The sequence below is a fragment of the Misgurnus anguillicaudatus genome, chromosome 1, assembly GCF_027580225.2.
Source record: "Misgurnus anguillicaudatus chromosome 1, ASM2758022v2, whole genome shotgun sequence".
Lineage (NCBI taxonomy): Eukaryota > Metazoa > Chordata > Actinopteri > Cypriniformes > Cobitidae > Misgurnus > Misgurnus anguillicaudatus.
Window position 1 is genome coordinate 9,267,196 of NC_073337.2, and position 13,212 is coordinate 9,280,407.

Genomic DNA, 13,212 nt, shown 5'->3' on the forward strand with positions numbered 1-13,212 from the left:
TATTACTTACCAAACACAATGAAACAAATAGCAGCATTGTGAAGCAGTGTGACTTTCTTATAAGGCATATAGCTTGTCGCTGTTGCCCCCTAGTGTTACTCGTAATGTATAAAAAAGATAAGTATAAAGTAGATTGCCACCAGTAATAAAATATTAAACCATTAAATCTATATTATTCACACATTATACACAACTCATTAAAATATAAAAAAAATGTAATGAATGGGCTTCAGTGCTGCGTTTGGAACTATGCGTCACTACCGATCACTACATGAAACGCTGTTACTTCCGCATTCCATTCTTACAACGGACGTCTATGTGAGTGTCGTAACTCTATTATTATACGACTCTGAACAGAACTATTGAGAAGACCCTCCCCCTTTTTTTAAATAACCAATAGCATTTAATTTACATCACAGTCCAGCAAAGACTGTAACAAAACGTAGAGGGCGGGACGCTTTAGCATTAAACAAGCATTTTATTGGACAGGTAATTTGATGAGAAGCGGTTGACGTCATAAAATCATAAAAATTTAAAGACTTTTTTTTAGCTTAGCTAGGTTTTGAATGCTTTTATATTCTGTATGAGAATTTTGTCAGTGTTTTGGACCATCCCAGTTTATTTTTATTCTTAAGCCTAACGTATTTATACTAAAGGACTAAAAGTTTAATTTTAATTTCATGAGGGCCACAAACATGTTGAATATTTACGATTCGCAATCGGTGCGACTCAGACGTTCTTCCGAGCAGGTTCGGACACTCTTAACACAGCTCACACGAAGGGACAATCTGATAAAATAATCTGTAGAATCATTGCGATACTCGGGACATAGCTAGGATTGTCAGAAGGGGGGAAATCGGCCCAAAATCAGACCGATAATCTTTTGGTGTGTACCCAGCATTAGTCCATGCAGCATACAAGCGTGGCTAGCACTGGACAGTGTGTGTGTGAGAGAGAGAGACCGTGTGTCTCAATTCGTTCCCTAGCTCCCGAGGTCGTGAATCAGTATATCGTGTACACAGGTTAAGGACCCTAGCAGTGTTGGGGGTAACGAGTTACAAAGTAACGGATTACAGTAACTACATTACTTTTTTGGGTAACGACGTAAAGTAACGCATTACACTAATAATATTGGTAACTACACTAATTACTAGACTATAGGAACGCGCTTTCCTGCGTTACCCAAGCAGTGTTTGCCTGGGTGTAAAGTTCTGTCTATTTAAGTGGTGCGTGCATGCGTGTCCCTGTACGTGTGCCGTTGCCATAGAGATTGATTTGACGGAGCTGCTGGTGCAAAGGGGAGCGGGAAATGAAGACGGAGGGTTTCAGCCACTGGGGCGATATTCACATTACTTTCAGCGTATTGCTCGAAAGGACAAAAATATTCGTGTGAAATGCACACTATGCCCACACGACAAGTGTCTTTCAACTGCTGACAACGCGATGAGCAACCTGTCTGAGCATTTGTAAGCCCAGCATGGCAATACAACAGGCGAAAGATCCTGCTTAACTTACCGGTCAGGGATCGAGAGGTCCGAACCCGAAGACGGAATTAGGTAATGAACCTCAATCGAGTCAGAGCATAATTCTTTTAAAGAAATTATTTGAACGTAACCCGAACAGCAATGTTGCGTGCGTTCAATTTACAGAAAAAAGCCAGGAGTCAGGACCGCTGTTTTCTTCATAATCTTACTTCCAAATCTAATCCTATAAACTTTTCGGTGTTTGATGTATCGCTGTTACCGCCCTGCCAGACTGTCTTAAATAGAGAAATAAGTTAATTCCTTGATTTGCGTTGTTGATTCATTTATAAATAATTCCCCCAAGGGTTTAGTTTATGCGCAAAAAGCATTAAAATGAATAGAATGTGATGATTACGTCTTTCTTTGGTGAAAAAATAATAAAATAAATAAGCCTATATGAAATGTGTTTCCCTTAAATAATTAGAAAATTAACAAAACGAATTCAAAAGTAGCCTATAGCCTATATGAGTTTATTTTTTGTGTGACGTGCTCCCAAACCGATGCAGCACAAAACACTTTTTACCTATTTAAAAAAGCACAATGTTTTGTTATTATTGCGAGTGTAACTTTACATAAATAAATTTACACATTACAGTTTTGAATGTTGTTTTACTTTTATTTGTATGACCATAATTTATGAGTGTTCAAACACTGCTGACCGTTCAGCTGTCAATCTGCCGACCCTCACAAAGTTTCACATTAAATGATAATATATTTGAACAAGCATGGTCCTGTGCTTATTTCTGTCAATGTTCTGCATGAAGATCTTTAAAGGTTTCTACTTACATCACGATTTGCGGTGCGGCCGGTCGCAGTCTTTATGTAAAACGGGTATGAAATAAATTGATGCTGATGTCGGATAACGGGTCAACTGTTATTTTAATCGCGCGGATGCGGGTTATCAAACAGGACTTTGCACGACTCGTATAAGGAAAATGGAATGACAACATGAAAATTATAAAATAGCCTACATGTTTATATTCTGTATGAAACCACCATGGGCGCTAAACTTGCGGTGTTAAAGGGACAGTTCACCCAAAAATAAAAAATTCTGTCATCATTAACTCTCCCTCATTTTGTTACAAACCTGTATAAATGTCTTTGTTCTGGTGAACATGAATGAAAATATTTTGAGGAATGTTTGTAACCAAACCAAGCATGAGCCCCATTCACTTCTATAGTAGGAAAAAATAATACTATGGAAGTGAATGGGGCTCATGAATGGTTTGGTTACAAACATTCCTCAAAATATTTTCATTCATGTTCACCAGAACAAAGACATTTATACAGGTTTGTAACAACATGAGAGTTACAAACCTGATTTTCAAATAAATTATACAGAATTTTAATTTTTGGGCGAACTATAAATCCGATGGGGTCAAAAATTAGGGTGCACCTAACTTTTGTGCTGGTGCACCTAAGAAAAAATGTTAGGCGCACCAGTGCAACCAGTGCAAAAAGTTAGTCTAGAGCCCTGGCCGGTCATTTAAAGTAGTCACTCATCATCAGCCGACCCCGCCTAAACATGTCCATGTATCTATGTGGTAAATTAAGAAAAAGGAAAAAAAAGTAAAGTAAAGTAATAAGTAGTGAAGTTACTTTTCAAATGCAGTAACTAGTAAAGTAATCTCATTACAATTTTAAGAAGTAACTAGTAACTAGTAACTAATTACATTTTTTGAGTAACTACCCCAACACTGGACCCTAGCTCACTTCACATTGGGACAATGCTCACTTATTTTTCTGTCACGTGGCTGCTTAAGCGCGTTTTAATCACAGCTGTTACTGTTACATTTTAAATGTAATAAATATATTTACAATTTTAAATAAATATTATTATTTTAAATATTGAGTAGATTGTGGTTCCTTACTGTGTAGCAATGTGTGTTTATATTTACAACTAAAACAAACGTTTGTCTTTATAAAAGTTCTGTAACATTTTACAAGTTTATTGATTTGGATCACGTGATGTTTGGTTGGCGAGCTTTAGAAAAGGTCACGTGATTTCCGGTTAGGGAACATAGGGACCATCGATGCTCACTGGTTTTTGCGTTGCATTGTGGGAATTTTTAGGGAACGAACGTTCCAGTGCACTGAACGGATTTTGCGATTGAAACAGCCCTTAAAATGGCCGACTCCCTGATCAGTGCCCTGACTACTGAACAAGGGAGCTGATTGAGACACACGCCCTGCGTTCCAGTTCGTTTTTTTATGAACTTCTCTCGCTAACTTCCCTCAGTCTCGTTCAGTCGGATGTACGTCATTGCTTACGTTGTACGAGTGCCCACTACTGCTAGAACACTTGAAGTGGGTTCAAATGGATCGCCCTAAGCCCTTGATCGCATGGAAAGTGGAGACCGCCCCCTCCATGTGCAAAGCGCGAGTTGCCGAAGTGACATCACAATCGTGTTGCATTGTGGGATATGAAGCTGCATGAAGTGTACATATGAAGCAGACTCACTCCCTCGGTCAAAATCGAGGGAGCGAGGGTCTGTCCATACAAACTTCCCTCGTCAACTTGAGGAAGTGGAACGCACTTCAAAATGGCGACAGGGATTCCTCCGAGGGGAAGTGCTTAGGGAAGTTCGCGAGTGTGTGTCTAAAACTGGAGTGGAACGCACCCAGAGTCTTAAATGGTGCAGAGATGATGAGGTGTGCCAGGTGATTGTGATTAGTAACTGGGTGATTGTGATCTGGTGAAGTGAGTGAGGGAAGAATATGACAAATCTGTTACATCACTCATATAAATAATGTTTATATATATATATTTTAAAAAACAACATTCCTTTCACTTGTATGTAAATGTTATTGTAATTATATTGGTCTCTAAAAATACAATATAGAAATTATAAAATAGAAAGCTAAAATATTACACAGTAGCCTTCCCACCCCACAGTTGAGTCAAGACTGGAACATTGAAATGATCAAATAGATTAAAATAAAATGTGACTCTGAATCACAAAAAACTGACATACCAAAAGTATATTTGTAGCAATAGCCAACAATCCATTATATAGGTCAAATTTTTATATTTTTATTTATGCCAAAAATAATTTGGATATTAATCCAGGGCTAGGCTTTTTTATTATTCCCATCCTTACATTTATTTAAATTTCTTTAAATCTAGGGCTGGGCCAATATCACTTTTTCATGTCTGATACCGATGTCGATACCATAACCTTAAGTATTCGTCGATAACGATCCAATACCATCACTATCGCCCTTTTAATCAATTAGGCTGCAAATAACACATTTCCCGGACAGCAGACGACTCTGGGACTGATCCGCACCAGATCAGCGCCAGAGCTGCTGACTTCGGCACAGATCCGATGCGGATCAGGCCCAGAGTCGTCTGCTGTCTGGGTTGTTAGCCCTACAAAAAGCATCATGCCTAAACAGAGCTACAGAAGAAATGTTTTACTGTGCAAAAAATGACTCATTGAAACATTGTGCAATACTGCTGCTTCATTTTTATTTAAATGTTGTACAATCACTTCTTACACACTAGACTACAGGGAGACATGAAGAGGAAATTTAGGAAATTGTTAGCTCTTTTATTTAAATCATATTAAACTTACCAGGAAACATAACTAACAATAGTTTATGGTTGATATATGTGAATGAACAAAAAGCCCCCGAGTCGGGATGGTTATCCTAATGTATCACATGGATTTTGTTGTTGATAAAAAGCATGCGGGTAAAAGTCAAGTTCAGGTAAAGTTACACCAGCTAAAATATTCATCCGCAGCGCGGATGCTGCAGATAAACAAAGATAAAACCTTTAAAGCTAAAAATATAAAGATTAAAATGTGAACATCACGGTTGTTGGGGTTGCTAGTTATTCCCTGCTGTTTGCTTCTCAGTACCACTCTACAATACGGGATTGCAGTTACCGCAACAACCCTAAATCATATGGTTAAAGACAGTTGTAGCCATTTGTGATAGACAGCTATTCATTCAGCGCGTCTCCCCGCGCGGGATCCGATCACACATCCAGATACAGAAGTTGACAAATGTAAACACGCCGTGTCCTGATATACTGATGATATGATTTGCGAGATCGGATCACCGAGATCGCATGTTAATGCAAAGTGTACACCCAGCCACTGATGAATATGAACACAATGGACACAGGTCTTGTAACCAGAAGAGATGTACAGAATGAACTGCATGAGGAATTCGCAGGGTCCTCGTTACCTGCAAACAGTTAAGTGCAGTTTTGTAAACGTGTATTGTTGGTAAGGACATTAGTGCCCCATAAACACATTTGAACACCTGCAACCTGGACTCTCCATCGGTTCCCTTTCGAGAACGGTCTCTCGACATTGCGTCAGAAGCCTCTTCCAATGTTTACACATTATATTTATATTTAGTTGTACAGTCTTAGTTACACAGCTTTGGCTGATTTCAGTTGACTTCGCTCATTAGCAACACGCTAACGTTTAGCATTGCACCCGGTTTGAAGCCAACAAAACAAAAGTGTCAAAGCTAGCGTTAAGGTCTAATCTGGTCACACTTCACATATGACAACAAGACAGCCTGTAAACCATGTGGAGCAAAAAATCGCTGCGAAAAATATCACCAACTTGCAGCGTCATTTACAGACGACTCATCCAGAAATACTGTGAGCATGCACGCTAAGTTTATTTCATCAGATAAACCACTGTTTTTATCTGATAAATCCCTCCTCGATGTAAGTCTACATAGCAGCTGCCGCCCTTGTTATGCAGCCTGTGTGATGGGCATATTTGCGAGTAGGGTTGATTGTTATGCATTAAATTCGACAAGATTCTGTTTGGGTCCTTAGAGGCTCTGGCATTCAATACTACTGACGCAAGGTCGAAAGATTGTTTTCGAAAGGGAACGTCTCGGTTACTATCGTAACCTCTGTTCCTTAAGAAACAGGAATGAGACATTGTGCGTAAGCTGCCATGGCACTGCTTTCCTGTGGTTAAATCGAAAGAATCTGAGGATATGCCTTAAAGACGGTCGATATACAACGCCTCTATACGTCATCATGGCAGGCATTGGCCAATACACTGGCGTTGTTCTATAAAAAAGCTTCATAAAATCGGAAGAGGGAGGACCTCCCATAATGTCAGCTACTGACGCAATGTCTCAGGTAACCGAGGTTATGGTAGTAACTGAGACGTATAGGTGTTCAGATAAGTTCTGGGGCCAGCATACAATCAAAATAAAGATGTTTAAAAGTTTCTTACTATTCAGGATATCCCGTGTCGAGTTTCCTGTGAAAGGAAATGGAAATCTCTAAAATGAACTAGTTTTGTAAAAGTGTATTATTGGTAATGACATTAGTGACCTCATAAACACATTTGAAAACTTGAAGAGTTTCGTTGCAAAACGAGATAAATCCATTTTTTTACATTTTTGTCAAAACATGTTTATTAATATGTTATCATGTTATTATTTTGTTTTATGGTGCTACTTAGCTGTATTTTTTAAGTTATGAAGGTTTAAATCAAAACAAACCAACTGCAGTTGCATTGAAATTAATAGGAATGCACAACCAAAAAACGAGATTTCTGAACAATTAAAAAAACGGTGGTTATCTTGTTTGCAACGAAACTCTTGCAACCTGGACTCTCCATCAGTTTACTATTCAACACGTTTAGGTGTTCAGATACGTTTTGGGGCCAGCTCAAAATGAAAATAATAAAACGTTTTTTACTCTTCAGGGTATCCCGTGTTGAGTTTCCTGTAAAATGAAATGAGAAATCTCTAAAATGAGCTTCAGGTTGTTGTTTTTAAACTTTGTTTCTCACACTTACGGCAGAGGTTATTTTCACACGTCTCTGTGCCGCAACCACTGCACGGTTTGCCCTTTTTGTATGGAGACACACCAGCATAGTTTCCTCTGTAAAAACAAATGGGCACAAATATTTGCTGCAGTTTCTTTCAGATCTGAATCTTTTCAATGCTCTTTTGTTGTTCATATGCAGCACCCAAAGTTAACTATTTGCCACACATGTGGATAAAAAAGACATTACATTTACAAACATTTGTATAACATGTATTCACACCAGAAGAGTCCCTGGTTCAGATTTTACACTTACGCTGTTGCGTAGTTGCACACAAATATGATTCCAGGAACTGTTGAAAAAGTTGTTTCAGCAACACCATTCTGACATGCTTGTGCAGCACAACCAACTTTGTAAGTGTCCGCCCAGACAACCTGGAGAGAGAGAGAGAGAGAGAGAGAGAGAGAGAGAGAGAGAGAGAGAGAGAGAGAGAGAGAGCGAGAGAGAGAGAGAGATACTGAGGGTACTGGGGAGGGTTATGGTTTACTGGCTAAGATGTTAGTATTTGTATACACTGTGTACCTGTGTATAGTGGCCGCATACTTTGGAGCAGTTATTGCTATCATAGTTATAATATTTGTCTTCATCCACCCATAACTGTATAGCAGACTGCACTTTGAAACTTCCATACGGGGCACCGGCCCAGATGTTTTCACCCACAGGTGTGAAGATGGGATGCATTTTGCCCGGCTGCTGAAGATTAGGGTTATGCTTAAAGACGCAATTCCTTGCCCATGCCCGTGCACTTATCGCCAAACCCTCATCCCATGTCTACGTAAACACAGTACACATCAATATTAAACACAATTGTACATTTCATACAGCAAGAATAAAAATACAATTGATTTATAACACATTTAAAACATAACTGCAACTTAAAATGCTTTACGTTTAAGTACAAAGAAACATTAAAAACACGATTGACTAAAAATCATAAAGAAGAATAGAATAGAATAGAATAGAATAGAATAGAATAGAATAGAATAGAATAGAATAGAATAGAATAGAATAGAATAGAACACACAAAATCTAATATCAATAATGTTAACAGATGAGTAAATATATGAGCTGGTACAGTGGTAAACAACATAGCATAAAAGATGTATATATTCTCCCCATTAGTTGGAATTTATTTCTATGATTGGCAGTGCCGGTTCTAGATATTTAGAGGCCCCTCACACCCCTCTAATTTTCAGATTAATCTGAGAAAGTGTTTGTTCCACCCTTTAAGAAATCGTTTAAGCATTACACTGATAAAACAGGTTTTCCCCATTACTTTACTGTTTAACAAATTGATTAAATTTATGTTAAAATTTGATTAGAAATTATGCAAAACCAGATGTTTTAAACAGTTTAAGTCATGTCAAATTTGTTGTTGTTATGGATGCAGTATAATCTATTTAAAACACCACCTTTTTGGGATAACAGTTTTGCTTTCTCCAAAGAGTAAAATTAAAGACAACACTATTGCAAAAACCCTAACTGTAAAAAAACTCCAGATGAACACCTCCTAGAAAAAGTTTGTTTTATATTTTAGCTGGGTATGAAGAGGAATTCCTCTCTTACTGAACCAATATACAGTACAAAGTTATCTATTAGACTATGGATATATTCCTATGTATTTCAATACCCTTTTATACCTTGAATATCCTAACAAATCAGCTGCCACTGGAAGTTAAACAGACAAACTACTAAGCAGAATAATAACTTTTTTTTCTCAATAAATATGCATCATGTTTTCATGATTTGAAAACTAAAATAAAGTGTAGAGGACTTACAAGATATACATACAGTTTACTATAGGTAACGTCAGAAAAATTTCAGATTTTAGTTTAACTACATTACAGTGTGCCAATATTAGCATTAAAGACCCAAACTTATTTACCTATGATTTTAGATATGGTTGCACATCTTACATCTGATTTGCATTCAAGAACTTTAAAGGTCTTCTGAGTTTAGTGAATGTAACAAACTCATGATATTTACCATGTATCTCATGTTGCTGGCAGAAGGCTTCACATTGGTTCGGTGTCTGTTGTGTTCCTTAACGCACTCTTTGATAAACGCTGGGTCTGTGATGTCGTAAAAAGGTTCAGTGCTCTGTGTATGAGGGGCAAAATTAAGCAGAACGATCACACGAAGAAGAAAATGCAGAATGTTGCTCATTTTTGATTTGTGCTGCGAAACACAGAGAGAAAACTGAAAACAAACAAGTGTAACTCATGAACTAATGTCACTAACATCTGATTTCCTGCTCACTTCTGCTTCTCATGGATGTTTAGTAACCAAACCCTATGGGGCGGTTTCCCGGACAGGGATTAAACTAGTCCTAGATTAAAACAATTTTAAGAGCTGTCCCAACTGACAACAACTTGCACTGACATATCTAAAAAATACATCATTGCCTTTTGTTTTGCCTCAAAATGCACACAGGTAATGTTTTTAGTAAGGCATGTTTGTTAAAACTAGTTATATTTCCTAATTAAACTAAGGCCTAGCCCTGAATTAAGATAATCCCTGTCTGGGAAACCGCCCCTATGAGTCTGCACTTACTCATTATGTTTTCATATCGCATGCCAATGTGGGTTAAACCTGTTCACCACAAAACTCTTTCATCAAATATAACACACATATGTAAAATGCTTAATAGATTACCTCTAACATAGACAAAAAACTTCATACAAAATCTTGGTATTGGTAAATATTGAAGACATAGATAAACAAGAAATATTGACTACAGAATACACAATGAAAAACAATAGCCAACAAATCTAAATAGACATAAAATAAATCAGAAAGGTCAAAAAACTGAAGCACAGAACATCAGAAACCAGAAGCAGAGATGAACTTCATGAGTTAATGCTCAGTTATGTGTCAGTCGATATGAAGCTGTGAGAAAGCCCCGCCCTTACCTCAGATACTCACACCACATCTCTGTCATGATAATCCCAGCGTACAGATCACTGCTCAAACTTGCCAAACCGAATCAAAAACAGATTACAGTATGGCCAGATGATCCTACATTCACACTACAGGAATGCATTCAAAGGCGGCAACCTACGACAACCACACAGATCTGCAAGAGTACCGAAACAATGACTGCTTACATCAAAAAGTGCATTGATGATGTGACAGTCACCAAGACCATTACCACACGTGCAAACCAGAAGCCATGGATGACAGCAGAGGTCTGTGGGCTGCTGAAGACCCAGACATGATGCTTTCAGATCAGGAGACACAACAGCCTTCAAAACAGCAATAGTCAGTCTGTCCTGCGGCTTTAAGAAAGCAAAACACTTGTAGCCTATGCACCAAAATTAAATAATCAATTCACTGACAGCAAAGAAACGCAAAGTCTTTCAGACCATCACTGACTACAAGCCCCTGCAACAGACCTGCGATGACGACTTATCCTTCCTAGATGCACCACATTTACTCACAGTTGCGGGCAGTCATTCCCACATGTCTCAAATACACCCCCAAAAAAGTCACCTGTGTCCTGTCTGAATGACTACCATCCCATAGCACTGACCCCAATCATGATGAAGTGCATTGAGAGGCATCACATCAAATCCAATCTTCCCAACACACTTGACCAGTTACGCACTAAATTTCTGGGGGTGCACATAACAGAAGACCTCACCTGGACCACCATCACTACATCACTTTTCAAGAAAGCGCAACAGCGACTCCACTTCCTGCGCTGACTTCAAAGAGCAAGACACCCTCCACCCATCCTCACCACATTCTAGAGGGGAACCATTAAGAGAGTGTTGAACAGCTGCATCACCGTCTGGTATTGGAAGTGCAGTGCTGCTGACTGCAAGACCCTCCACCGGACAGTGAAAACAGCTGCAAAAATCATCGGTGCCCCTTCTCCTCCATTCTGGACATTTTCCTTGAACGATGCTTCCGTAAAGCCACCAGTACCGTGAAGGACCCCACCCATCCCTCCCACAGCCTCTTCCAGCTCTTGCCATCACACTGTAAAAAATCCAATTAATGAAATGTTGGACAGGCAAAAATATATAAGTTTAACCAATTTTTTTGTTTGAGCTAGTTGAGAAGACATATTATTTTAAGTCTAGATAAATCTGTGTTTAAAACATTAAGTGAATGGTTATTTTTAAATCCAGTCAACATTCATAATGGCTATGTTGACTGAACTAATTAAGACAAATCTGGTCAATATGTGGACTTATGACAGCTATTTTCCTGACAACAACATGCTCATAATATTACTGTTATTTGGTCACAAAATGTAATTGTAAGAGTTGTTCAGGCGTGAATGTATGTGCTTTAAGTTTAAATATGCGGTCCGTTAATAAAGATAGCGTCTATTTAAAAATGTGCTCGGACACTTTCGGACGGAGATGAGCTCCAGATAAGCTCCAGAAAATCACCGTCGCGCAAGCACTCACACCCCGCCCAGAGCAGCCTCTCCTCGGCAAGCCCATCAGAAATCGACTGCTGGCTCTGATATCTCTGTGGCGTTTAAACATGCGATTTAATTCATTTTAATTTCTCATACTTAACAATGAAAGGGTTATGTTTTAAACCATATTTTAGAATTGCACTTAATTAATATCGATGTTGAGTGATGTTTCATATCTTTTACATTTGTTATAACCGAACTGCATGCGAATTTGAACTTCATAACTGAAGGAGCGGGTGGAGAAGTAGTCCCAATGTCATAACAATCTTAAATAAAACTTCTAAATATACCCGTGTGTGTACCCGTGTGCGCGCCGCGTGCGCGCGACCCGCTCGCGCACGTGTGTGTGTATGTACAGTATGTGCGTGAGTTTTTAATTTAAAATGTCTTAACTCGGAAGGATCTGGATCACAAGTCATTTCATCTGAGATCAATCCGCACGCAAACAGCCGGCATCACTCACTGTTTCCCACAACGACACAAGTCATTAGCCGTTTCCTCAAGTTCACGTCAGGTAAGTGTTTGTAAATAAATGTTAATTTTAGACTATATTAATTGGCAAAGACGCAAATACTCGACGTTTTTGTAAAGATATAAGTTATATAAAGGTGTGTTATGTTATGTGTCCGAGTTAAAGTGGAGCTATTTTAGTTAAGATTACCAGACAGGGTTAGGACTCCGTCTTAATTATAATTGGGACAGTTTTACAAACAAACCTTATAAAATACAATACTGGCGTGCATTTTAAGACAAAACAATAGCACTCATATGTTAAGAGATGTCAGTATTTTAGTCAGTGATAAGCCCTGTCCGAGAAAACTGCCCAATAGTGTTTAATTCAATTACGTGTGATGTCTGAGGGAAATTTGGCAATTTTAGGGTATAACGTTAAAGTCTTTCACTGTCAAGCTTTATTATATTAAACATGTATTTATGTATGTGTGTGTGTATTTATATTCATCTGTTTATCAAACCAGAGCGGTGATGATGGAAAGGCAGACGAAGGATAAGTTACATGGTGAAAGAAGTTCTTCTAAATGGCTCTGGAGATGTTCTGAGTGACTTTGGAGTGCTTTTTGGACTGTTTCAGTCTGTATGATAAGTGAATAAAGCTTTTGTTTTTATGTGACTGAAGTTAATTATTTGTTAACAACACCAGCATAAATTATTTGATAAATAATTTTAAAAAGTTTATTAAAAATTCCCAAATAATAAATATTAATTGAAGTAACACATAAAACATTGAGTAAATACTTAAATTTTAATTGACAGAGTCTTTGCTGTAAGTTTTTAAAGATTCAACTGATTAAAACATTTTAGTTGAATGAACTATAAAGCTAATTGAGCAAACATACTTTTTTATATTTGAGTCAAGATTGGGCCAACTAAAAAACATCAATCAAGTTAACACTTTGTAGTCAGAAATTGAGTGAAT

The 13,212-nt window shown here is 38.1% G+C and overlaps 1 protein-coding gene and 1 long non-coding RNA gene across 2 annotated transcripts in view; one reads left to right on the forward strand and one right to left on the reverse strand.

The window, feature by feature from the left end:
- LOC141360818 (uncharacterized) overlaps positions 1-13,212 on the forward strand; it is a 261,227-nt gene that overhangs the window by 12,790 nt on the left and 235,225 nt on the right. The gene's annotated exons all lie outside the window — the stretch shown is intronic.
- On the reverse strand, positions 4,981-9,894 carry LOC129432702 (GLIPR1-like protein 1). Its single transcript, XM_055191276.2, has 6 exons — positions 9,329-9,894; positions 7,865-8,113; positions 7,598-7,716; positions 7,313-7,398; positions 6,743-6,769; positions 4,981-5,720 (listed from the first exon to the last, which is right to left on the reverse strand). The coding sequence occupies exons 1-6, from the start codon at positions 9,506-9,508 to the stop codon at positions 5,605-5,607; spliced, it is 777 nt and encodes a 258-aa protein (XP_055047251.2). The 5' UTR covers positions 9,509-9,894; the 3' UTR covers positions 4,981-5,604.